The sequence below is a fragment of the Oryctolagus cuniculus genome, chromosome X, assembly GCF_964237555.1.
Source record: "Oryctolagus cuniculus chromosome X, mOryCun1.1, whole genome shotgun sequence".
Classification (NCBI taxonomy): domain Eukaryota; kingdom Metazoa; phylum Chordata; class Mammalia; order Lagomorpha; family Leporidae; genus Oryctolagus; species Oryctolagus cuniculus.
The window spans coordinates 73,532,006-73,559,591 of NC_091453.1; the positions used below are offsets into that span (position 1 = coordinate 73,532,006).

Consider the following 27,586-nt stretch of genomic DNA (forward strand, 5'->3'; position numbering starts at 1 on the left):
CTGAAAACACATCCTCACAACGACTTATACGTAAATGTTTGCAGCAGCATTATTGATAATGGCAAAGAGTGTAAACAAGTAGAATGTCCATCAACTGATGAATGAGCAAAATGTGGGATATTCATACAGTGAAATATTAGCAATAAAAGGAAATGAAATACTACAACATGGATGAACCGTGACAACATTATGCTACTGAAAAAAGCCAGACAAATGGTCACATACTGTATAAAGTGTACAAAGTGTTCAGAACAGGCAAGTCCGTAGAAAGAGAAAGTAGATTAGTGGTTGGTTAGCAGAGGGCTGGGAAGGAGGGTCGGAGAATGATTACTAATAGGTGTGGGATTTCTTTTTGAGATGATAATATTTTCGAATTACATAGTGGTGACAGTTGCACAACTTTATACTTAAAAGAAAAACCCACTGAATTATACACTTTAAAATAAGGATGAACTTTAAGATATGAATTATATCTTAATTTTTAAAAATGCCTCTACTTCATTCAATACTCATCCTGAATACTGAGATTAAAAATAAAAATATCTAGAGGCACACCTAAAATCTGTATTACGCAATATATAATGTATAGTTCTTGTATATTTTTGTATATGCATAACTTATAGAGATATAAATAAGTAACTTCAATCATGTTAAAGGTGTGACAACTAAATCAGTCCCATCTAACTGGCCAAGGCAAAGGAAGTTCCGGGCGGCTCAGGGCGGGCCCCCGCGCCTTTAAGCGTGATGGGGCCGCCCGGAAGTTCATTTGACCAGAGTCGCGGAAGAGAAATAACGCAATGTGCGCCTTTGACGTCACTTCTGCGCGACTCTTTTCCTAGGCGTCTGGTTCTCGGGCTACTCTTCTGAACTATGCCTAAAGTAGTGTCGCGGTCGGTAGTCTGCTCCGACACCCGCGACCGGGAGGAATATGACGACGGCGAGAAGCCCCTGCACGTCTACTACTGCTTGTGTGGCCAGATGGTGCTGGTGCTGGGTGAGTAATCGGGAACTGGGGAGCGGGTGCCGGGAGTGAGACTTGGGGTTCTTGAGGGCGAATTTTCTCTGGTCTCGATCGGGGAGCCGCCTCTCATTGACGATTGGTTGGCTTTGCCTTTCCGTCAGAGTCTTCCCTACAAGTCCTCGCCCCACTCCAAGGCAATTTTTTTTTTTCTTTCTGTTTAACTGAAACTCCCTCAAAACCAATCTCCTCCTTCAGGGGAAAAAATACTGTATCTCCCTTTCAGCGTTCTGCATATAAAGATGCTGCGTGCAACAGCTCCCATCTTAGAATAAACGAGAATAAAATCCTTCTTTGACCCAATGTTCCCCTCCGACTATAACCTCATTTTTTTTTTTTTTTTTGCTGCTTTTATAGCAAAGTTTCTCAAGCTGATTATATTGGCTATGTCTGCATTCTCACTTCTCATGCTCTCTTGACCTTATTTCAAACAATCTTTCCTTCCCACCTATCTAAGGTCACTCGAGAAAGTTTGTGGAAAATGGAATTAAAATCGAAGTTTATTTTGGTGAAAAATCTTTGAAATTCATGAAGAGGAGGGTCTTCAAAAATTTCATGGAAAATGCACATTGTTTAAAAAGTGCTTAGATTTCAAAATATGTTTTGCACCAAAATAAACATCTTTTAAGTTCCTTTTCCACAAGCTTTTTGAAGTACCCTCAAATTTGTCAAGGTTACTAACTGAACTCCATGTTGCCAGTTCCAGTGGTCAGTTATTAATGTTCATTTTAATCCCCTTCTCACTGGCATTTAATAGAGATGATTGCTTCATTGTTCTTGACACATGTATTTTGGGAGGTGTTTGGTGCAGCAGTTAAGACTCCTGCATCCCATCTGGGTTCAAGTCTCAGCTCAGCTTCTGATTCCACCTTCCTGCTAATGTGTACCCTGGGAGGCAGCGGTGATTGCTTAAGTAGTTGGATCCCTATCACCCATGTGGGAGATCTGAATGGAGTGTCCTGGGTTTCTGGCTTCAGCCTGGGCTGGGCCCAGCTGTGGGATGCATTTGGGGAGTAAACCAGTAGATTGAAGATGTCTTTCTCTGTGTATGTCCCTGACTCTTGGCCTTTTGGATAAAAATAAATTTTTTAAATGATTATTTATTTATTTATTTATTTTTGACAGGCAGAGTGGATAGTGAGAGAGAGAGACAGAGAGAAAGGTCTTCCTTTTTGCCATTGGTTCACCCTCCAATGGCCGCCACGGCTGGCGTGCTGCGGCCGGTGCACCGCGCTAATCTGAAGGCAGGAGCCAGGTGCTTCTCCTGGTCTCCCCTGGGGTGCAGGGCCCAAGCACTTGGGCCATCCTCCACTGCACTCCCTGGCCACAGCAGAGAGCTGGCCTGGAAGAGGGGCAACCGGGAAAGAATCCGGCGCCCCGACCAGGACTAGAACCCGGTGTGCCGGTGCCGCTAGGTGGAGGATTAGCATAGTGAGCCGCGGCGCTGGCCTAAATGATTTTTTTAAGAAAGAAACATGTCCTTTATTTGTTTCTAAGACCAGAATTCTGATTTTCTTCCCACTTCAGATTTTGCCCCTTTTTGGTCTCTGGCTTCTTTTTCCTTCCAACTTTTAGGTATTTCAAAATCCTAATACTTAGCATGCTCATCTATTCTTGCTCTGTACACGCTCCCTGGATGATCTACACCTTTTCCAGGCTTTAAGTACTGTTAACTCCCAGATATTCACCTTCAACCTACACCTCTCCTCAAATTCCAATTGCCTGTTCAACATCTACACTCAGATGTGTAATGGACCTCTCAAATACATAGTGTTCAAAATTGAATTCATGATCCTCTGCTCCCTGCTCTGCAATTGCTCCTCTTATGTGTTGTCTTTCCTGATGCAGTCATTAGTACCATGTTCACCCCGTATCTTATTTCAAAGAGTAAATGAGCTAGTGTATGAACTGTCTGGCGTTCAGTAGCACCCCTCTCCACTTCTTCCATTAATCCTGAGTCTCTCTGAATGCTTGACTTTCTCTATGATCCTTTAGATACTTAATTTACATTATATTAGTTTTCCTTCTACTTGAAACTGTTTCCTGCATGTTTTCTGTTTTTCAAAAAAATTTATTTTTTTCTTTATTTGAAAGGCAGTGACAGAGAGAGTAACAGAGAGATCTTCCATCTGTTGATTGACCCCTCAGATGGCTCCAGTGGTCAAGGCTGGGCCAGGTCCAAGCCGGGAACCAGGAACTCTCATATAGGTCTCCACAAAGGTGGAAGGGGCTCAAGTACTTGGGTTCTTCTGCTGCCTTCCTGGGCACATTAGCAGCAACTGGATCAGGAACAGAGCAGCCAGGACTTGAATCAGCCCTCTGATATGGGATGCTGGCATCACAGGTGGCTACTTAACCTGCTGTTCCAAAATGTTTCATGCATGTTTTCACTGTTTTTGTATTAAAACTCCTTCAACTAGCTTGTGTCATCTGCAGACTACATGTATCATTTCACCTACCCACTTTCTCATTTCTTTAGCACTTACCTACTTTTCCCAGTGCCTTCCTTGTAGGACTTCAAGAATGCTTCTTTTTTTCTGACTCTGTAATGTATATTATAACACAAACCAAATGTACTGAAATTACAGAAATAGCAATTTGAATTGCAGTGCTGTGAAGAACTTTCAAGATAATATATCTACTCATCTTCCAAATGAGGAAAACATCCCTGAAGGAAGAAGTGATTGGCCAAAGATCGCCAGGGTAGTAACAGAGCTGGGACCAACACCAATGTCTCCTAACAACAATTCATTTTTAGTAGAGAAACTCAGTAATAGTATTTACAGTAATTACAGTAGTAAATTATAGTGCATAAGGACCCCACTTAAAATTTTGATTAGCTCAAGGTATTTTCTAGTAACTCTAGTGACTAAATCTGTCTCCATTCCTTCAGACTGTCAATTAGAGAAATTACCCATGAGGCCCCGGGACCGGTCCCGTGTGATTGATGCTGCCAAACATGCTCACAAGTTTTGTAACACAGAAGACGAGGAGACTATTTATCTTCGGAGGTAAGAGGTTGATACTCTGTCTAGGATTTTCTATTGTCTTAGGGTCTATTCCTGAAGAGTATAAGTATCCCATCTAGTGTCAAATAGGTCACTCAGTTGGGCCTAGTACCTTGGTGTTCATTGTAGCTCTCTAACTTCTGTTAATGCAGCAATATCTTGATTGTGCTTTGTTGAGATTTTGCTGAGATTTGATTCTATTGCCATTTTTTTTTTTTTGACAGGCAGAGTGGATAGTGAGAGAGAGAGACAGAAAGGTCTTCCTTTTTGCCGTTGGTTCACCCTCCAATAGCCGCCACGGCTAGCGTGCTGCGGCCGGTGCACCGCGCTGATCCGAAGGCAGGAGCCAAGTGCTTATCCTATCTCCCTTGGGGTGCAGGGCCCAAGCACTTGGGCCATCCTCCACTGCCTTCCTGGGCCAGAGCAGAGAGCTGGCCTGGAAGAGGGGCAACCGGGACAGAATCCGGCGCCCCGACTGGGACTAGAACCCGGTGTGCCGGCACCGCTAGGTGGAGGATTAGCCTATTGAGCCGCGGCACTGGCCTCCATTGCCATTTGATAGCAGTAACTTGATTACAAATTATAGGTTTCAATGAGTTCATTCAACCTGTACTCTTTTGGAGCATATCGTGTGCCAACCACTGAGTTAGGTATGGATCTGTGAAGGTAAGTAAGGTATGATCTTTATCATTAAAGAGCTCATGGCTCAATGAGGGAACAGACTACCTATTGTAAAAGGAGGAAGCACTGGTGTTGTGATCAAACATTATGGGAAAACAAGTCAGTGTGGGTCACCCTGTGTGAATGGAAAAACTCCAAAAGATAGTGGCATTTGTGTTTGGCCTGAACTAGAGTTTCACCAAGTAGATGAGAGGGATGAGGAATATCCCAAATGGAGGGAATATGGTAGCATCAAAAGCATCATATGTGGCATACCTGGGAAGTTTCAGTAGTTCTCTGCGGCTGGAACACAGGTTACTTTAGAGAAAGGAGTTCATGCATATTGGAGAGAGAACAGAATACAGTGTTGAAATAGGCAAGTTTGGATTTTACCTATAGGTAATAAAAAGCCATCTCTGTTGTTTTTAAGCTGGGGAGTGTGACATTGTTAGTTCTGTGCTTTATTTGAGAGTCCTTGATATATATGGGGAATTGAAACCCAAGAAGGAATAAAATTACAGAGTGTTGAGCAAGAAGAGGAGGGGTTGAAAATTTAAAAGCAGACAAAATAATTGGAACTGTACCACGATAAGTTAGTGATGTGAAAACAAGAGAGAATTTCATGAAGTGTGGAGTAGGGGCAGGGAGGAAAGGGGCACATCAACAGATGTCAAATGCCTTGAGAAGGTCAATCCTAAGGAATTAAAAAGTCCACCCATTGGGGCTGTCTCTGTGATGCAGTAGGTTAATCCTCCGCCTGCGGCGCTGGCATCCCACATGGGCACCAGTTCGAGTCCTACCTGCTCCATTTCCAATCCAGCTCTCTGCTATGGCCTAGGAAGGCAGTGGAAGATGGTCCAAGCACTTGGGCCCCTGCACCCATGTGGGAGACCCAGAAGAGGCTCCTGGCTCCTTGCTTCAGATGGGCTCAGCTCTGGCCTTTGCGGCCATTTGGGGAGTAAAACAGTGGATGGAAGATCTCTCTCTCTCTCTCTCTCTCTCATTGTCTGTAACTCTACCTCTCAAATAAATAAATAAATAATCTTTTTAAAAAAGTCCACCCATCTATTCAGCAAATATTTCACTTATTGACTTCTATTATATGCTTAAACCTAGAATATACCAGTGTGTTAACGTTGCTGGGGATGCCATAATAAAGTACCAAAACTAGGTGGCTTAAAACAGCAGAAATTAATTGTCTCATAGTTCTGAAGGCTAGAAGTCTGTAATCAAGGTGTTGGCAGGGCCATACTTTCTCAAGGTTCTAGGAGAAGATCATTCTTTGCCCATTCCTTTTTTTTTTTTTTTTTGACAGGCAGAGTGGACAAGTGAGAGAGAGAGACAGAGAGAAAGGTCTTCCTTTGCCATTGGTTCACCCTCCAATGGCCGCCGCGGCTGGCGCGCTGCGGCCGGTGCACCGCGCCGATCCGATGGCAGGAGCCAGGAGCCAGGTGCTTTTCCTGGTCTCCCATGGGGTGCAGGGCCCAAGCACCTGGGCCATCCTCCACTGCACTCCCTGGCCACAGCAGAGGGCTGGCCTGGAAGAGGGGCAACCGGGACAGAACCCGGCGCCCCGACTGGGACTAGAACCCGGTGTGCCGGCGCCGCTAGGCGGAGGATTAGCCTAGTGAGCTGCGGCGCCGGCTAAGCCCATTCCTAACTCTTGATGTTTGCCAGCAATCCTTGGCATTCTCTGGTTTATAAAAATGATAACTCCAGTCACAACCTGCATCATCACATGGAGTTTTCCCTGTGTCTTTTCTCTTATAAGGACACCAGTCATATTGGATTAATTGACATTCCTACTCCCATGTGACCTCATCTTAACTAATTATATCTGCACCAACTCCATTTGCAAATAATATCACATTCTGAGGTTCCTGGAAAGATGTGAATGTTTAAGGAATACTATCCAACGTAGTACAAAGCAAAGAACTCTCCCTTTGTGGAACTTCATATTCTAGTGTTGAACTGAAAAAAGATAGGCTGTCCTATAACTATTACATTTAAGAAACAAAATTGTTACTAGCGCTCAGTAATGAAGAGTTAGAGACCGCTGCAAGGTGACTTTCAGTAGTAAACCAGGCATCCAGTACCATTATGATTACTGCTTTTAGAATGGAGTAGCTGAAGTGAAAATAGGTTGTGTCCAAGAAACAGCTGGGAGCATGGTAGCACAGCTATAAAACTTAAGAAATTTGTAAAAGAAGGTCCTTGAGGAAACATCAGAAAAATGCTCCATTATGGGATGTAGGAAGCTTAAAAATAATATGCCATATCAAAAATAATAATAATAATAATATGCCCTATCCAGGCTAATCCATGCTCTTATGCTTCATCCTCCTTCATTCTTTTGGCTATCAATTTTGCAGATTATTCACTGACCATCTTTAGAATCATTAAAGTATTTATAATTACATATATAATATTATTTAGAGTAAGCTAATATGTATTATTCAGTTAATATAGAGAGAAGTTAACACAACTAGGCCACAGACTCCTGTGGCACTCTTAAGTCAGATACCCTTACCTCGAAGCCAAAAAATAACTGGGTGGTCCTAGACTGAAGTAGAAACCCAATCAGCCTAATCCTGGAGGTAATCCAGCTTTTTTTTTTTTTAAAGATTTTATTTATTTACTTGAGAGGTAGAGTTACAGACAGTGAGAGGGAGAGACAGAGAGAAAGGTCTTCCTTCCCCTGGTTCACTCCCCAATTGGCCACAATGGCCGGAGCTGTGCCAATCTAAAGCCAGGAGCCAGGAGCTTCTTCTGGGTCTCCCATGTGGGTGTAGGGGCCCAAGGACTTGGGCCATCTTCTACTTCCTTCCCAGGCCACAGCAGAGAGCTGGACTGGAAGAGGAGGAGCCGGGACCAGAACCAGCACCCTTATGGGATGCTGGCGCCCCATGCCAGGGCTTTAACCCACTGTGCCACAGCGCCAGCCTGGTGATCCAGCTTTAGAGCCAAGTGGTACCAAAGATCAGTGGCCTCTGGCTAAGTGACTGCTGAGCCATGGAGTCCTCAGAGTTTACCAACAAGCCATAGGAGACTTCCTCTTGGTTGACATACTACCTGCCCTAATCACGAACACTCTTTCCAACAGCCCACTAAATGTGTTCTTTTGGTCAGGGTGGAATTTTGGTTTTCTCTACCCTGAGTATAGGGAGTACTAATTCCTGAAAATATAACAGTCTACCTACCACTTGCCCTGAAGCCCATGATCTTCTACCTCCAAGGCTCTCCATTCTAAAGTAACTGTCCTTTGACACTGTTATTCCCTGATTCCCTCTTTTTCGCCATCCCCCACACCTCCAGTTGCAAATCCAGTGGCTGCTTTTCTGTCATATCTTTGTTGACCATGCCTCCCTTGAAGCTGTCTTCTTGATTTCTGTGAAGCTACTCTTGTAATTCTACTTCTTTCACTTTCTCAGTCTTCTGGTTTCTTTTTCTTCTGTATGCCCCTTGAATATTACTATTCTGCAGGACTCTGACTTTGACTTTGTCCCCTCTCCTCTTTATACCCTCCTCAGGCATTCTCATCACCTTCTGTGACAATTAGTTGTACTCATGGTGATGAGTCTTGACATGTGGATCCACTTACATTCTCCCCTGTGCCCCAGAGGTGTGTCTCTTGCTCCTACTCTCCCTCTTCACCTGATGTTCTACCTCAGACTTAACATGACTAAAGTCAGACTCCCCATTTTTCTACTGTGGACAGTACCTCAGATTGGTTCACTCAGCACTACTCCAACAATCTTCTATTACCCTCATATGTACTGATGTCTGTAAAGCTAAGGCATATATTCTAGCCCTCTCCTCATCCCAACAACTAAAATTCTGAATGCGACTTAGCTTTTTCTAAGTGTAAGGAATGGAAGTAGAAGTTGCTGGGTGGGGCTTCCAGGGAAAGCCCTTTTTGTCCTTATTCTGTTCTGCTTTTTGGAAAATGGATATGCTAATTGGAGCAGCCATCCAGAGACTGGGAGAGAAGGGCCACAAGAATTGCAGGACCTTTGCTATGCTATCCTTGGGTCTCACTCACCCAGTGCCAGGAACTACCTTCCTCTGGGCTTCTTCTACGAGAGAGGACATGCTCTTGTGCTGAAGACAGGTGTTGTCACTATCAGCCAGATGCCAATTTCCTCCTTTTCCTTCTATGATTACACCATGATTCATTCAGTGGCTCCAGCCAGAAATCTGGGAGTTGGCCTCTCTTTGTCACAACCAATTCTACCCCTAACATCCCCTGCACATATCCAGTTACTCATCATGTACTGTTGCTTCTACTTTCTAATCTGTCTTGTGACCGCCTCCTGTTCAGCCCTGCTACAACTGCTATCATTCTGGTATCCAAGATATTTGCTTGGGCTATTGAAGTGGCCTTTTACTTGGCTTTTTTGCCTCTGATTTTGCTCTCCTTCATCAACCTTCTATGGTCCAAATTATCTAAAATACACAGTAAGTCAGTCCCCTACTTCAAACCTTTCAGTGGCTGTTCATCACCTACAGCAGTGCTTTTCAAGCATTTTTAAACAACAAAATCCTTTCTTCAGTGAAATTCTTACCCTGAAGTATAAAAAGTAAGACTGACAAGCAGGAAACTGCTCTAATTTGGGAAGAGTTGAACCCAATCCATTAAGGACTCCTCCTTCCCCTATCTTACTTCATGTAGGGATCACTGAGCACATTTTTTAACAAAAGTTATTTATTATTGATTAGAAAGGCAGAGTTACAGAGAGGCAGAGGCAGAAAGAGAGAGGTCTTCCATCCACTGGTTCACTCCCCAAGTGGCCGCAACAGCTGGAACTGAAGCCAGGAGCTGGGAGCTTCTTCCGGGTCTCCCATGTGGGTGCAGGGGCCCAAGCACTTGGCCAGCTTCTGCTTTCCCAGGCTGTGACAGAGAGCTGGATTGGAAGAGGAGCAGCTGGGACTCAAACTGGCACCCATGAGGGATGCTGGCATGGGAGGTGGCGGCTTTACCCACTACACCACAGTACTGGCCCCAAGGAGCACAGTTTTTAAAATCCTGATTAGCAGGATAAATTCCAAGCCTTAAGGCTCTCTATGATCTGACTTTGGCCTGCCTGTCCATCCTCATATTCTGGTAGTCTCTCTCTTTTTTTTTTTTTTTTTAACAAATAATAGTAGACATCATTTCACATAGTTTCTGTGGGTCAGGAATTCAAGAGCAAGCATAACTGGGTAGTTCTGGTTTCTCATGAGGCTGTGGTTTAAGGGGTTAACCACGGGTATAGTCATTTGAAGTCTTAATTAGGTTGGAGGTTCCACTTCTAGGGTGGCTCATTCACATAGTTGGCAATTTAGTGCTGACAGTTGACAAGAAGCCTCAGTTTCTCACCGCAATCTTAACAAATTTAGAGTGTAGGATATAATATTGTTAATCTACTGTACTATACATTAGATCTGTAGAACTTACTCATCTTGCGTAACAGAAATTTTATGCTTGTTGAACAAAAACTCCTCTTTTCCCTCATCTCCAGTCCCAACAAACATCATTTTACTCTCTGCATCTTTGAGTTGGGCTGGTTTAGATTGAACCAGTAAGTGAAATCAAGCAGTATTTGTCTTTCTGTGTCTGGCATATTTCCCTTAACATAATGTCCTCTAGGTTCATCCATGTTATCAAAAATGGCAGGATTTCTTTCTTTTTAAAGGCTTCATAATATTCTATTTTGTGTGTATGTGTATGTGCACGCGTGCACACGCGCCCTGGTACCACCTTTTCTTTATCCATTAGTGCATTGATGGGTATTTAGGTTGTTTCTATATCCAGGCTATTGTGAATGATGTTGCATTGAACATGTGTGTGCAGATATTTCTTTGAGATACTGATTTCATTTTCTTTGGGTATACACAAACCTCGGATTTCCAGTTCATACGGTAGTCCTGTTTTTAATTTTTTAAAAACATTTATTTTATATGAAATGTTGAGTGACAGAGATAAATGGAGAGATAGGGAGAGAGGGAGAGAAAGAAAAAGAGAGATCTTCCATTTGTTGATTGACTCCCTAAATGGGAAGGGCTGGGTCAGACTGAAGTTAAAAGTCTAAAACTCCATCCGGGTCTCCTACATGGCAGGGGCCCAAGGTACTTGAGCCATCTTCCTCTGCTTTCCCAAGCACATTAGCAGGGAGCTTGATCAGAAGTGGAGCAGCTGGGGCTTGAACTGGCACTCCGATATGGGATGCTGGTGTTACAGGCAGCAGTTTGACCTGTGCCACAATGCCAGCCCTCTTTTTTTTTTTTTAAGATTTTTATTTATTTGACAGGTAGAGTTACAGACAGTGAGAGAGAGAGAGACAGAGAGAAAGGTCTTCCCTCTGCTGGCTCATTCCCAAATGGCCGCAACAGCTGAAGCTACGCTGACCCAAAGCCAGGAGCCAGGTGCCTCCTGGTCTCCCATGCAGATGCAAGGGCCTAAGCACCTCCACTGCCTTCCCAGGCCACAGCAGAGAGCTGGACTGGAAGAGGAGCAAACGGGACTAGAACCCAGTGCCCATATGGGATGCCGGTGCCGCAGGCAGAGGATTAACCTAATGCGCCATGGCGCGGCCTCGCCAGCCCTCTATTTTTAATTCTTTGAGGAACCTCCATACACAGATTCCCTTTTCTTCACGTATCCTCACAAGCACGTTTATGTTTTTAATAATAGTCTTTCTAACCTGTGTGAGGTAATATCTCATTGTGGTTTTGATTTGCATTTCCCTAATGATTAGTGAACACCTTTTCTTATACCTATTGGCTATTTATATGTCTTCATTGGAAAAATGTGTATTCAAGTCCATTGCACATTTTAAAATCCTCTTTTTTTTGCTGTTGAGTTGTATAAGTTATATATATAAAAGGGAATACTAACTCTTTATCAGATACATGGTTTGAAAATATTTTCTCCCATTCTGTAAGTTACCTTTTCACTGTTGATTATTTCCTTTGCCATGCAGGAGCTTTTTAGTTTGATGCAATCCCATTTCTCTATTTTTACTTTTGTTGCTTGTGCTTTTGGTGTTATGTCCCTCCAAAAATAAATGGACCAAACCGCTGCCAAGAATCTTTTCCTCTATGTTTTCTTTCTTTTTTAAAACTGTTTTAAATTTAATTTTCACCTGCTTGAAAGGCAGAGAGAAAGAGAAAATCCAACTGATTTACTCCGTGAATACCCGCAATGAACTTGGACTGAGCCAGCCTGAAGAAATGAGCCCGGAACTTCATCAAAGTCTCCTGCATAGGTGGCAGGTGCCCAAGCTTGTGGGCCATCATCTGCTGCCTCCTAGGATGCATTAGCAGGAAAGTGGATCACAAGCAGATCAGCCAGAACGCAAACCAGCACTCCCATATGAGATGGGTGATGTCTTAACGCACTGCACCACAACACCCACCCCTCCCCTATGTTTTTTCTAGTAGTTTTACAGTTTCATGTCTTAGGCTTAAGTCTTTAATCCATTTTGAGTTAATTTTGTAAGTGATATGAGATAAAGATCTAATTTCATTCTTCTGCATGTGAATATCAAATTTTCTCAATGCCATTTGTTGAAGAGAATATCCTTTCCTCATTTTGTGTTTTTGTCACCTTTGTCAGAAAGATTAGTTGACCATAAAATGCAGGGATTTATTTCTAGACTCTCCATTTTTACATCAATTGATTTTTTTTTATCATGACCCAATGTTGCATTCCCGGGAGGAATTCCACTCGATCAAGTTGTATAATCCTTTTTTTTTTTTAATATGGGTGAGAATTCTTTTTTTTTTAAAGATTTATTTTATTTATTTGAAAGACAGAGTTACGGAGAGAGGTAGAGAGAGAGAGAAAGTCTTCCATCTGATGGTTCACTCCCTAATTGGCCGCAACGGCCAGAACTCTGCTGACCCAAAGCCAGGAGCCAGGAACTTCTTCTGGGTCTCCCACATGGGTGCAGGGGCCCAAGCACTTGGGCCATCTTCTGCTTTCGCAGGCCACAGCAGGGAGCTGGATTGGAAGTGGAACAGCCAGGACTAGAACCGGTGCCCATATAGGATGCCGGGGCTTCAGGCCAGGGCTTTAACCACTGTGCCACAGTGCCAGCCCTGTATAATGCTTTCAAACGCTGCTGGATTAACTTTGCCAGTATTTTTTTTTTTTTTTTGACAGGCAGAGTGGACAGTGAGAGAGAGACAGAGAGAAAGGTCTTCCTTTAGCCGTTGGTTCACCCTCCAATGGCTGCCGCGGCTGGCGCACTGCGCTGATCCTAAGCCAGGAGCCAGGTGCTTCTCCTGGTCTCCCATGGGGTGCAGGGCCCAAGCACTTGGGCCATCCTCCACTGCACTCCCTGGCCACAGCAGAGGGCTGGCCTGGAAGAGGGGCAACCGGGACAGAATCCGGCGCCCCGACTGGGACTAGAACCCGGTGTGCCGGCGCTGCTAAGTGGAGGATTAGCCTAGTGAGCCGTGGCGCCGGCCGTTTGCCAGTATTTTTTTAAAGACTATTTATTTATTTATTTGAGCAGTAGAGAGAGGGGGCAACAAATAAGCAGAGAGAACTCCTGTCTACTGATTCACTACCCAAATGCTGGCAACAGCCAGGACTGGGCCAAGCTGAAGCCAGGAGCTGGGAACTCAAACCAGGTTTCCCATATGGGTGGCAGGGACCCAACTACTTGAGCTGTCACCTGCTGCCTCAAAGATTGCGAATTAGCAGGAGCTGGAATCAGAAGTAGAGCCAACTTTATCGTAGGCACTCTGATAATGAAATAATGTGTCCCAAGTGGTGTCTCACCTGCCACCTACCCCTTGGCTTGCTAGTATTTTTTTTTTGAGGACTTTTCGCATGTATATTATTAAGCAATATTGATCTTTAGTTTTTTGTTTTTATTATTGTAATGTCTTTGCTTTAAAACCAGCCTCATAAAATGAATTGGAAAGTATTCTCCTTTTTTTCCTAAAATATTTGTTAAGCATTGGTATTAATTATATTTAGACATTTTGGTAGAATTCACTATTAAATCCACTGGGCTCAATAGGCTAATCCTCCGCCTTGCAGCGCTGGCACACCGGGTTCTAGTCCCGGTTGGGGCGCCAGGTTCTGTCCCGGTTGCCCCTCTTCCAGGTCAGCCCTCTGCTGTGGCCCGGGAGTGCAGTGGAGGATGGCCCAAGTGGTTGGGCCCTGCACCCGCATGGGAGACCAGGAGAAGCACCTGGCTCCTGGCTTCAGATCAGTGCGATGCGCTGGCCACAGTGCGCTGGCCGCAGTGTGCCAGCCGCCGTGGCCATTGGAGGGTAAACCAACAGCAAAAAAGGAAGACCTTTCTCTCTGTCTCTCTCTCTCTCTCTCACTGTCCACTCTGCCTCTCAAAAAAAAAAAAAAAAAAAGAATGCTGTAACTGAGTTCAAATTATAAAATATGCAGCAACAAATTCTCTTGCTTTATCAATTCCATGGAAAATAAATGCAAGAACACCACCACCTGCTCAACAGGACAGACATCCCGGGGGACACCCAGATAGTCATTCACCATGTTTCCGTTTGCTAACTTCTCTCCTTGCAACAATTTATTTTCTTACCTTTTAGATGGTTTTCATTCTGTTGACAAAACATTTGGTCTTACTTGGGAAGTAGAACAAAATATCCTGATTGAAGTATTCAGCAATATAGTTGAACATGCTTGGGGATCAAACTTGAAAAAGGTCAGTTCAGCTAGCTAGCAGAGGCCATCAGTGGCTTGCAGAAAAAAAAAGATTTCAGGTAATATATGTTTGTTAAACAGACGAAAAGACTAAGTAGTTAAAAATGGATGAAAATTTCGGGGCCGGCGCTGTGGAGTAGCTGGTAAAGCTGTTGCCTGCAGTGCCGGCATCCCATATGGGTGCCGGTTCAAGTCCCGGCTGCTCCACTTCAAATCCAGCTCTCTGCTATGGCCTGGGAAAGCAGTAGAAGATGGCCCAAGTCCTTGGGCACCTGCACCTGCGTGAGAAGACCTAGAGGTAGCTCCTGGTTCCTGGCTTTGGATCAGCACAGCTCTGGCCATTGCGACCAATTGGGGAGTGAACCAGTGGATGGAAGATCTTTCTCTCTCTCTGCCTCTCCTCTCTCTGTGTAACTCTGATTTCCAAATAAATACATAAATCTTAAAAAAAAAATCTAGGAATTTCTCTGACCTAGACAATCAGAAGCAGACAGGTGAGCTTTGATTAAACCCATTTCCTTGTGGGGTGAGCTAGAAGATAGAGTTTGGTTCCCAACAGTGCCCACAGCCAACAGGTGCCCTGGAGGGTCTCCTCCTTAGAAACTGGAACACAGCCGAGAAGTCTTGCTTTGCACAGCCCTTTGTACATATCCTGTAGATCTGATGGGCCAGGCTGTACAGAAGGATTAGGCTGTCTGTTCTAGTGGAAGAGTCTTGTACTGTGAATGTCATTCTGAATCTACCCTGATAGTTATTAGAAGAGGGACTACCATCCATCACACTGGGTACGCGATTTATAAGTGTCACTTGATCAACGCCGTCCTGAGCTCCTATTTAGAATTTTAGCCAATAGTTTTGGGTCAAGCCCTAACCTGATTCCAAGATTCACAGCTCCAGCCGTTACAATCATACTAATAGCTAACAGCATGTTGTTTCAGATCTTTGAAGCCTGCTCAGTCCCAACAGTTCCATAGTACATCACCTTGGAGCCCATGCACCTCAGCAACTCTGTGGAAGCAGAAAATTCATCTTTGACTCCTCCCACCATGAACATGAGGTTCTCAGACCGAGCAGCTCCTACACCACCAGAAACAGGGCATCCATGAAAACTCCCATTTTCTCAACTTTTTTGGCCAATTCTTTTGAAACTGCAGGATCAGTAGTACTGGATGAGCCTGTCTCCACGTATTTTAGAATTCCGTTTGCTCCAGAATGAGCTTCTATTGCACTGATAGTGGTGGGCAGCATTTTTAATAATTCTGTCAGCTTTTTTGGCTACATCTGCTGGGGAAGGTACTACCTGTTCTCCTTCCTCTTGAAACTCTGCATGCATCAGGGAGCACATCATAGATAATGAATAACCATGTTTCATGAGATTTTTTAAAGATTTATTTTATTTATTTATTTGTAAGAGTTAGAGAAGGAGGGACAGAGATATCTTCCATTTGCTGGTTCAGTCACCAAATGGCTGCAATGGCCAGGGCTGGGCCAAGCCAAAGCCAGGAGCCAGGAGCTTTTTCCAGGTCTCCCACCTGGGTGGCAGTGGCCTAAGTACTTGGGCCATCCTCTGCTGCTTTTCCAGGAGCATTAGCAAGGAGCTAGATCAAAAGTGAAGTAGCTGGGAATCAAACCGGTACCCATATGGGATGCCAGTGTTGCAGGCAGTGGATTAACCCACTGTACCACTGTGCCGGCCCCTTCATGAGATTTTTGCCATTGGGATTCCCTGTGTTGTCCAGTCCAATGAATACATTGGGAGTCTGAGAAGCTATTGACCAGGGCTGGCGCTGTTGCATAGTGGGTAAAGCCACCACCTACAGTGCCAACATCCCATATGGATGCCAGTTCGAGGCCCTGCTGCTCCATTTCCTACCCAGCTCTCTGCTATGGCCTGGGAAAGCAGTAGAAGATGGTCTAAGTCCTTTGGGCCCCTGCACCCATGTGGGAAGACCCAGAGTAGGCTCCTGTCTTCTGGCTTCAGATTGGCACAGCTCCAGCCGTTGCAGCCAGGTAGGGAGTGAACCAGCAGATGGAAGACATCTCTCTCTCTCTCTCTCTCTCTCTCTGTCTCTCTCTCTCTCTCTCTCTCTCTATATATATATATATATATGCCTCTCCTTGTCTCTGTGTAACTCTGACTTTAAAATAAATAAATAAATCTTTAAAAAAAAAAGTAGCAGCCATTGAGCTAGAACACGCTACTGCAAGGCTGGCAGCTGCAGGCCACTGCCTGTGGCTCCAGTACTGGAGGCTGGAGATGGCTACTCAGAGCCGTAAGGAGTCTGCCATGCTGGCCCCTATCCCACTTCCTGTGCTGACTATCGTCACCTCCTGGTGGGACCAACTGACTGTATTCTTGAGTGAATATTCTTTCATTCTAGAAATTTGTCCATTTTCTAGTTATCTAATTTGTTTGGCAGATAGTTGTTCATAGTATAACCATTGTTTATAGTCTATCCTTGTAATCCTGTTTATATCTGTAAGGTTGGTAGTACATCCTTGATTTTATATTTATTTTCATTTTTTACTTAGAGAGAGGGAGAGGGAGAACACCAGACAGATGGAGAGAGATCTTCCAGAAGCTGGATTGGAAGCAGAGTAGCCAGGACTTAAACCAGGCTTTTTGATAAGGGATGTGGGTGTCCCAAACAGTGAGTTAACCACTGTGCCAAACACCTGCCTCTATTTTTCAAGTCCTAATTACATTGAACTATTCTTTTTTTTTTTAGATTTATTTATTTATTTGAAAGGCAAAGTTTTAGACAGAGAAAGAGAGAGAGATGTTCTTCATCTGCTGGTTCACTCCCCAGTGACCACAACAGCTGGGATTGGGCCAGGTGGAAACCAGAGGCCAGAAACTCCATCCAAGTCTCCCATGTAAGTGTCAGGGGCTCAAGCACTTGGACCATCTTTTGCTAGGCACATTACCAGAGAGCTGAATTGGAAGTGAAGCAACTGGGACTCAAACCAATGCTCATATGGGATGTTGGCATTGCAGGTGCCAGCTAACCTGCTGTGCCACAGTGCTGACCCCTGAACTATTCTTAATTTCCTGAATATGCTATGTTATTTTTGCTTTTCACATAGTATTCGCTCTGCCCGAAGTACCAATTTCTATCAGGGCAATCGGCTTGAACGTCACCTCCTCATGAAGCTTTCCATGACTGCTTCACGCAGACTTTGAAGCTCCCATCTCTGTATTCCCATTCTACTTTACACATTCCTCCATTTAAGAATTTACCTCTTTGATTAGAATTTTCTCTCATTAAACTTCTTAAAATAATTTTTCAACCATTACTTATTGTGCATCTACTTTGTTTGCTCTCCTCTGAAAGTTGGAAAGCACTTGTTCAAAGAACAGAAGAAAGTTTGGTGTGGCCAGTGCTTAGGGAAAGAGAAAGACAGTGTACGGGATAGTGTCTGTGGGCCATGGTAAGGAGTGAAGATTTTATTTTAGATGTCAGAGAACCCACTCCTGCCTCTGTTTAGGGAATGATTTGAGGTGAGACACTCTTGGAAGTAGATGCTAGAATAAGTAGTTAGAATTTTTATTTCAGGCTGGCACTGTGGCTCAATAGGCTAATCCTCTGCCTGCGGCACCAGCATACCGGGTTCTAGTCCCGGTCAGGGCACCAGATTCTGCCCGGCTGCCCCTCTTCCAGGCCAGCTCTCTGCTGTGGCCAGGGAGTACAGTGGAGGATGGCCCAAGTGCTTGGGCCTTGCACCCTCATGGGAGACCAGGAGAAGCACCTGGCTCCTGGCTTCGGATCAGCGCGATGCGCCGGCCGCAGCGGCCATTGGAGGGTGAACCAACGGAAGGAAGACCTTTCTTTCTGTCTCTCTCTCTCACACTGTCCACTCCGCCTGTCAAAAAAAAAGTAAAAAAAAAAGAATTTTTATTTTAGATATGAATTCAGAATGGAGAAGGCCTGAGTCTGATGAACACATATGAAAAAAGAAAAAAGATTGCTTTGGCCACACACACACAAAAAAAAACCCTAAAATTTCCACGTGGTAGAAAAACATTAAAGACAAATGACAAACTGGGGAAGAAATATTTACTAGGCCCATTAACATTTGCAAGTCTCCTTAGTATAAATAAAAAGAAAAATCGTAAATAAAGTATATGAACTGAGAGTTCGCCAAGAAAAGAAAATACAGTTGACTATTAAATTTATGAAAAGATGTGTACATACAAGGGTACATCAGACACTTGTGAGAAAATAGAATTAAAACATAAAGGCACTGGGGCTGGCACTGTGGCATAGAGGTTAAGCTACCACCTGCAGCGCCAGCATTTCATATGGGCACCAGTTTGATTCCTGGCTGCTCCACTTCTGATCCAGCTCCCTGCTAATGTTCCTGGAAAAGCAACAGAAGATGGCCCAAGTCCCTGGGCCCCTGCACCCATATGGGAGACCTGGAAGAAGCTCCTGGCTTAGCCTGGCACATCCCTTGGCCATTGTGGACCACATTTAAGATCTCTGTCTCAAAACCACTCTGTAACTTTAAAAAATCAACTCTCTAAAAGTGCAACTGTCAATTTTGAATTAAAAAACCATCATCTTAAAAACATTTCAGCAAACTTTTAAAAACCCTGCATAATTATTTATCAAAAACATTTCACAACCATAATAAACAAACCAGTCATAATCATTTCCATGAACTTACACCTAAATGAAACACGCAATTAATTACACAGAACTATCTCATATAAAACACATTATTTACTCATTTTATAATTTAGCACACATTGCGCTTTAAGTGAACAAAACAGGTAGAAAGCAATCAAAGTTATGGCATACTCATACTGAAAAAGGATAAAAAATCTTGTACCAATCAGGGTCCTGTGCTTCTGTTGTGCATCAGCTAACTCTGGGACGAACACAAGAATTCAGAAACAGTATTTGCTTCTGGCAAGGAAACAGTGGAAGTGGACTGAAGACTGTTTATTTTTCATTTTATACTCATGTATACCCTGTGCAATATATTGTTAAAAAAATGAAACAAAGGAAAATGGTAATAGTGCATAGCAAAGTTGATGGGGCAGGGAGGTGGGGGAAGCCAGACAGCTTCAAACTCTTTTTTTGGAGATGCTATCTACTGATATGCTGATTAAGTAGGTGTGGGACTCATGAGAAAAAGAGAAGAATCAGATCAGTCCAAATTTCTTTAACAATCTAGTAGGCAATGAGTCTGCAACTATAACTCGAAATGTCTTATCTGTAGAAGTTGGCTTATCTAAGGCAGTACCACATCACATATCTCCCACCCTACATCATCCCGTAGCAATCAGACCTTGGGCAAATCATGTAATTGTTTTGTTTGTTCCTCATCTATAAAATGAGAATGCAAGTTGAGTAACAAGAAATGCTTGAGGCCAAAAGTGTTAAGACTTTTTTAAAATAATTTTGAAATATTTGCATGTACATAATGAGATATCTTGAGGGTAAGACCCAATTGTAAACACAAAATTCATTTATGTTTCATGTACACCTTGTACACATAGCCTGAATAGGATTTTATACAATATTTTAGTGCACCTGTATTTTGACTGTGACTCATCACGTGAGATCAGATGTGGAATGTTCCTCTTGGCATCACGTTGGCACTCCAAAAGTATCAGATTTTGGAACATTTTGGATTTTGGATTTTCAGATTAGGGATGCTCAACCCGTTATAGTTTAACCTACCTCACAGAGTTTTTGTAAAGATTAAATGTATTAATACATGTATACTTTAGAATAGCTTCTGGCACATGGCAAAAAGCTATGTAAGTGATTGCCATTATTGTTGTTACTATAACTATAATTGGTATTCTAACTTTGACTACTTTTTCTCTTCCTTCTCTTCTGTCAGGAAGATACCTGGCCAGTAAATCTTTGTTGAAGAAATGAAGGAATGCTGGAGCTTAACTAGTTGATCTGTGAAATAAAAACTTTAACTAGTTGATTTATGAAATAAAAACTTTAAAATTTATTTATTTATTTGAAAAAGACACATTTCTCTCTCTCTCTCTCTCTCTCTCTCTCTCTCTCTCTCTCTCTCTCACACACACACACACACACACACACTGATCAATCTTCCATCCACTGTTTCATTCCCTAAATGCTCACAACAACTGGAACTCCACCAAGCTTCAGCTTCAGCCAGGAGCCCAATTCTTAACCTGGGTCTCCCACCAAGGTGGCAGGGACCCAACTACTAGAGCCATCAGCATTGCCTTCCAGGGTATGCATTATTAGGAAGTTGGACCAGAAGCGGAGCTGGGCCTTGAACACAGGCACTCTGAGGTGGGATATGGGCTTCCCAAGTGATGTCCTAACTGCTGTTCCAAAACCTGCCTGGAAATGAAAATTTTTGAAAGTCCACTTTAGTGCTTGAAAAAATGAGATGGTGAAATTGATAAGTTATGAGATTGTTCATATATTTTTACCTTTTGTCTTCTATTTTCCGTGCAGGATTGAAGGCATTGAGCGACAGTACAGGAAGAAGTGTGCAAAGTAAGTATTAACTGTGGGCTTCTCTAGCATAGGCAAATAAAGTCTTAATGTGTTAGTATAATAATGATTTGGTTACAATTCTCTGTTAGATCTTACTTAAAATATTGACTACCTTCAAACTTCAATTATATAAATTCCAGTATGTTCCCTGAAGAGACCAACTGGCCATAAAAATGAATTTTTAGCATAGTATAGTTTTTTAAAAATTGAGATGTGATTTATATATAATAAAAGTTTACCACTTAGGTGTACAATTTGATGAATTTTGACAAAAGCATAGCTATGTAATGCCACCACCATCCTGATAGAAAACATCTCCAGTGCCCCTATGCCCTTTGCAGACAGTCCCCTTCCCCAACAGGCACTGATCTGCTTTCTTCACTATGGTATTGCCTTTCCTAAATTTTATGTAAATTCTACAATATGTGTTTCATAAAATATATCTTTTGTACCTGTTTTCTTTCACTTAGTAAAATGATTCTGAGATTCATCCAAGTTGTTATGCGTATTAATAATTTTTCCCTCTTTATTGCCAAGTAATATTCCATTATACCACAGTTTGTTTGCCCATTACCCCTTGAAGGGCATTTGAGTTGTTTCTAGATTTGGTTTTGGTTATCACCAATAAAACTGCCATGAACATTCTAGTATAAATCTTGATGGGAATATGTGTTTTCTCTTCAAGTGGAATTTATAGTCATATGGTAAGTAACACAGTATAATTCAATTCAGCCCTGTTTATAAAGCCTGTTATAAAATCATAGACTCAAGAAACTTAGTATAGAGAGTATTATTTTACAAAATACATACATAAATATCTATGCATGTGTGTGTGTGTATCTCCAGCTTTAGGCTCTTAATGGTGAGAATATTAAACTATAGCAAATTCAGTCTTATAGTTTCAGTTAGAATTTGACTCTTAAAAAACTGAGACTAGAAGAGTTAAAGCAGGGAAAATGGATAAAAAGGCATTTTAGCTGTCATTCACATTGGATTGATTACATTGGTTTTATTATGTCTTATAGGTCAACTTCAATTATAATAATGGTCAGCCAAGAAAAGTAACAATTACTGTAGGGATCTGTTTGCCAACCACTGCAGTAGAGCCTTTATATTTCCTCTTGACACCACAAAAACAAAACAGAAAAACCTAGAAAAATGCCCAAACTAATTACCCAGACACCTGGGAAGAATAGCAGTGGTTTTGGCTAAAAACGAAGTAGCATGAGCCAGAATCTCCCAAATTTGTCTGATGAAACAAGTCACTTGGAATACTGATTCAAATGACAAATTATCAGGTCCAGATATGCTGAATCAGTATCTTCTGGTGCGGGGCTAGGAATCTGATCAGCAGTGTAACAAGTACCCTAAGTGATTCTGGAAACATTCAGAAGAGCTGATCATTAGCTTATGCTGTAAACAAAAATATACCCAGGGTCTAAGCACACTTTGTGAATTGGTGTTTGGGGATTTGAGTTCTGGAGCCTCACAGAGATGTATTGCGGTATTTGCAGGTGTGGACTGCCACTCTTCTACCAGTCCCAGCCGAAGAATGCTCCTGTGACCTTCATTGTTGATGGAGCAGTCGTCAAGTTTGGCCAGGGTTTTGGGAAAACAAATATATATACCCAGAAACAAGAGCCTCCTAAGAAGGTAATTATTGGAGGAGACAAACTGCTTAATATAGCTACACATTTATTCCAGAATTTTTAGTTTATTTTTTAAACATATTAATTTTTATTTGAAGGGCAGGGAGGAAGACAGATCAATCTTCCATCTGCTGGTTCACTCCCCAAATGCCTATAACAGCCAGGGCTGGGCCAGGCTGAAGCCAGGAGCCTGGAACTCAATCTAGGTCTCCCATGTAGGTGGCAGGGACTCAATTACATGAGTCATCACCTGCTACCTTACAGGATGTGCATTAGCAGGAAGCTGGAATCAGAAGCAGAGCCAGGACTGAAAGCCAGGCATGCTGCTATGGGATGCAGTTGTCCCAGTGGCAACTTAACTGCTGTGACAAACACCTGCCCCGGATGTACTTGTTTTATTAATAAAATGTCATTTTTGTGTATAGACAGATGTTACAGAATTATAACACCTAGTATGTGTTCCTTTTTCTTTGCTACAGTTGCTTTGTAAAGTTAGAAATTGTATGGTTTTTATTCACATTTATTTCCTTCAAAATTTCTTCAGTGTGAAGAAATAAAAGCTGTTGAAATATTACTTATATATACTTATACTTTAAAGTACTTATAAAGGCTTGATGTACTTATAAAGGCTTGATGGCAAATGTTAGAAAATATAATGTGAATAAAAGCATTGATACTGTTAGTCCAGCCTGTCCCAAAGAGATAGTGCCACCAGCAACACACACACAGCCCTGCACATAGGCTTGAGTGGTGGCACACCCACTCACATGTGGCTCATAGATCCTCTTGTGGTGAACTAGACTGACTCTTCTTCCTGCTGCTCCAGGTGATGATGACCAAACGGACAAAAGACATGGGCAAGTTCAGCTCTGTCACTGTGTCTACCATTGATGAAGAGGAAGAGGAGATTGAGGCTGTAAGTGCTTCTAGTCTTAAGGGACTTGGGATGGTGGGTGGAGGAGGAGAGAGAACTGTGGACTTGGAATCTCCCGGTAGCAGAATAATTAGAGATGCTTTAGACCCTGCTCTGCTAGTAAGGAACTACATGACATTGGGGTAGTGCCTGTTTCCCTGGATCTCAGGGACATCTGTATAATGAGAATAAGGCAGTTAGATGTGATTTTTTTTCCCTCATATCATTTTTGAGCTGCCTTAGAGGGCAAAACCCACAACCTTCTATAATTTAAAAGCTGCTGGACTCAATGATTTCAGGTCCCTTCCACTTCAGCTCTGATGCTTTGTATGTCTGTCCTTAGCAGTAGCAGCAATTACCTTCATGGTCCTTCAGTATAATGATGTTAACAGAGGGAAGTGTTGTCTGTTATTTTAAAAGTGATTTTGGTTGAAATCTGAATTTTTTTGGATTGTTGAAAAGATGAAGAGTTCAAAGGGAACAGTCCTGCCTTTTCAGTAATGATTTCATGATTTGAATAGTATAAATTGCTACATGTGGCCCTTGTTGGTCTTCCTTGGTGATGCTTCTGGTTCTTTTTTCCTTCAGAGGGAAGTTGCTGACTCGTATGCACAGAATGCCAAAGTGATTGAAAAACAGCTAGAGCGCAAAGGCATGAGCAAGAGGCGGCTGCAAGAGCTGGTGAGTGGCCTGGGAGGACGGGTGCTGGGCTTGAGTGTTTGGGTTTCTTAGTCTGAGAGACCTTCCAGTGCGCAGGGAAACCCTTTAGGAAATCTGTTGAGGGTTGCTAGTGGAATTGGCTGCTGGCTTTCTAACCCTGGGCTGTGATCGTAGGTATACTTTACTCTGTTGTAGTCACCCCAGGATGTAGGCCCTAAATTATAATGATTGTTAGGTAGCCCTAAGTGGGATGATATATTTTAATCTGCTGCTTGTGGTCCAAGATCAGGAGTAAAAGGTCAGGCTGTCGCAGGATATAATGACATATGACAGTACTACTCTGGTGATATTGGGAGTGCAGCTGGTCATGCCTTCTTAAAGCACCAGTGGTTTTCTGCATTATTCATAGGCTCATCTAGGATGTCTGTTTATATGTGATAGGGCCTGCATTTTTGTTTTTTAAGTAGTAATTTACTGAAAATCAGACATTACTTCATTGATGCCTCATAAAAGGGGATACTGATCTCTCCTAATGACTGTGCTACATTTTTTTAATTTATTTTTCCCCCCAAAGAAACCTTTTATTTAAGGAATACAGACTTCATGCATTTCATAAGTACAACTTTAGGAATATAGTGATTCTTCTCACCATACCCGCCCTTCCACCCCTCATCCTCCTCCCTCTCCCATTCCCAGTCCCATTCTCCACTGAGATCCATTTTCAATTAACTTTATACACAGAAGACCGACTATATACTAAGTAAAGAGTTCAACAATTTTGTGCTACATTTTTTTGTGACAGAAGTGTAGGAGCCTCGGAGCTACTTCCTTACCATAGTGGTCTAGAGCAGTGCTTTTCAAACTTTTGAAGGTAGAAGTCAATTGCAGTTTGTTATAAACAGATTTGTAATTCGTAAAACACACCAAGAATGAGTTGGCCCCAATTTTTATTATTCAATTATTTTATTATTACTCTGTCAAGTTAGTATAAAAGTTTCCAAATGCTAGCTCTCAATTTTTTTACTTATCTTTCATGGACTGATAACAGTTCCTGGACCTCGCAACTTTAAGTTGCATTGTTCTAGAATGGTGTTTTGCTTTCTGTCCTGCCAAGAATAGGATTACTGGTATGCCATGAAATTGATTGTCTCAGCCTTAAGAACTCTGGGATACTTGCAGTGATTGTCTTGGCCCACAAATGTGTATATTTACCTCCTTTGCCTACAAATATCATTTTCTGCATGTGCTGTAATATCAGAAAGATTAGAAAGCAGTTATTAGAGATGCACTATGATTTTAGAACCACTATGCTAGTTTGTACATTAAGTTGTGCTTTAGGGTGATTAGAATAAGGAAGGAAAATAAGAATTTCATGTTCCATATCAAGACATGCACTTTTTTCCATTTTAGGCTGAATTGGAAGCCAAAAAAGCAAAAATGAAGGGGACGTTGATTGACAACCAGTTCAAATGATGAGGACCTTTCTCTGAGCCAAGGCTGGAGGCAAGCATTTAGAATAGAGAGAAAAATAACTTCTTGGTTACATGGACTGGTTCCTATTTATGCTCTGCCAGCAGGCTTTACATTGCTTTCCACTGATTGTCCTGTGTTCATTAAGGTCTATAACTGAGTCCATTTGACCTGCTTTGTAAATTTTTCTAAGTCTTTTTGTATATAGGCTTTCTGTACTATCTTTTGCTCATTTGATGTCAACTTCTTCAGCTGTGTAGAAAGTTTATGAATAGATTAGTGCTTGAATGTCCCTAGTTTATAAAATGACTTTTTATTCCTTCCCCAAAAATAATAAAATGTTTAAATATTTTTTTGAAAAAAAAAAAGTATCGTGATATGTCTTAGAGGAAAGTGGTGTGAATTTGCAAAGTCACAGCATCTCAGGTCCTTTTAAGTGACTCTGTTTCTGTACTTAGAATTGGCTATGGTTTGAGTCTTTCTGCTGTCAGAGGAGAGCTATTAAAAGCTAAAATCTGTATAATGTTTCCTTTCCTTCAAACATTAAAGCTATGGATGAGCCATACCATATAAGACTTTATAGTAAAATGAAGAAAAGCCAGATTGCTGTAGGAGAGGGAGGATAACTTAGATCTGAACCAATGTAGGGTCTCAATAAGTAACCCAAGGTAGCTACCATCTGGTCAGGCAGCTAAGAAAACTGCTCCCCATTGTGGGTATATGGGAGGGAGACATAGACTAAAAAATGATACTGAGGGGCTGGCATTGTGGCACAGCAGGTTAAGCCACCACCTGTGGTGCCAGCATCCCATATGAGCACCAGTTCAAGTCCTTGGCTGTTCCACTTAGGATCCAGCTCCATACTAATGCACCTCAGAAAGCAGTGGAAGATGGCCCAAGTACTTGGCCCCTGCTACCCACTTGGGAGACTCAGATGGAGTTTCAGGTTCCCGGCTTCAGCCTTGCCCAGCCCCGACCATTACAGCTATTTGGGTAGTGAACCAGCAGATAGATGACCTCTCTCCCTCTCTCCTTTCTCTGTGACTCTGCCTTAACAGAAAGAGGTGATACTGAGATAAACAGAGTTATCTGTTGGATATCTTTTACTTCATATTGGCTATTTTATATATATATATATATACATATATATAAATTTTATGTCACATTGCTTCAGTGATATCAATATCCATGGGGTGGGGTTGCTGGGAAGGTCCAGGGTGGGCCTATGTTACTATCTTCCCAGTTATTCTCCTGCATCCAATATGATATTTGTGACTGAGTCTTCTTCTTCACCCCGTTTTCTGTTGTCATTCTGAGAGATAATTAAGCATCATGTCGATTCCAGCCAGCTATAACTTACTCACTCTTCCTTAACCTCAGTTCCAGACAATGACCTTTACTGTTACTCCACTGTAGCTACAAACTCCTACCACTTCAGAAATCCAGTATTCTGTTCTCTGACCACAGCCTCCTATTGTTGCTACTCTCAGCACTCCTTTCCTCTAAACCTATTTTGTGTTTTTATTTGAAGGGTGATTATTGTATTGGTAGTAATAATGAAAAATCATGGTAGTAATAGCAACAATAATATTAGCTGCTTTTAATGGAGTATTTACTATGTGTCTGGTGCTGTGGAAAGCGTTTTACAAGCATAATCTTAATCCAAATAACATGATAATCCTTTGGGATAGATTTAACTGCTACAATTCTCAGTTTATAAATGAGTACTCTAAGTCTCAGAGAATTTGTTTCCTAAGATCCTGTAGCCAATAAGTGAGGAAGCCAAAAGTCTGACTATAGAACCTGAACTTGTAACTGCTTCGCTAAACTGCTTCTCTTGTGAAGTTACAAAAAAGTGTGTGTGTGTGTGTGTGTGTGTGTGTGTGTGTGTATAATTGAGAACAGATCATAGTTTTATTTTGAGAAAGTAAAATGCAATGTAAAGACATTTACATAAGAGGGTTCCCTGTAGCAAATATGTGGTTATGTTTCTATTTCTGAACTCTCTGTCCTTAGGTACTAATCCTAA

General features: G+C 42.3%; 1 protein-coding gene and 1 pseudogene across 1 annotated transcript; one reads left to right on the forward strand and one right to left on the reverse strand.

Annotated features, from left to right (window-relative positions):
* The first annotated feature begins 768 nt into the window (after positions 1 to 768).
* On the forward strand, positions 769 to 25,925 carry STEEP1 (STING1 ER exit protein 1). Its single transcript, XM_051827342.2, has 7 exons — positions 769 to 994; positions 3,912 to 4,029; positions 20,824 to 20,865; positions 22,380 to 22,518; positions 23,341 to 23,430; positions 24,016 to 24,108; positions 25,498 to 25,925. Exons 1-7 carry the CDS (start codon positions 871 to 873, stop codon positions 25,558 to 25,560), a joined length of 669 nt encoding a protein of 222 aa, XP_051683302.1. The 5' UTR covers positions 769 to 870; the 3' UTR covers positions 25,561 to 25,925.
* On the reverse strand, positions 14,894 to 16,530 carry LOC100354563 (3-hydroxyisobutyrate dehydrogenase, mitochondrial-like; annotated as a pseudogene).
* Positions 25,926 to 27,586: the final 1,661 nt, after the last annotated feature.

Bases quoted from the DNA above. Each gene is read 5' to 3' on its own strand.
- STEEP1 (XM_051827342.2), top strand. From the start codon at position 871: ATGCCTAAAGTAGTGTCGCGGTCGGTAGTCTGCTCCGACACCCGCGAC. The intron at 20,866-22,379 runs GTAAGTATTAAC...CGGTATTTGCAG, and splicing joins TACAGGAAGAAGTGTGCAAA to GTGTGGACTGCCACTCTTCT. The intron at 22,519-23,340 runs GTAATTATTGGA...CTGCTGCTCCAG, and splicing joins AACAAGAGCCTCCTAAGAAG to GTGATGATGACCAAACGGAC.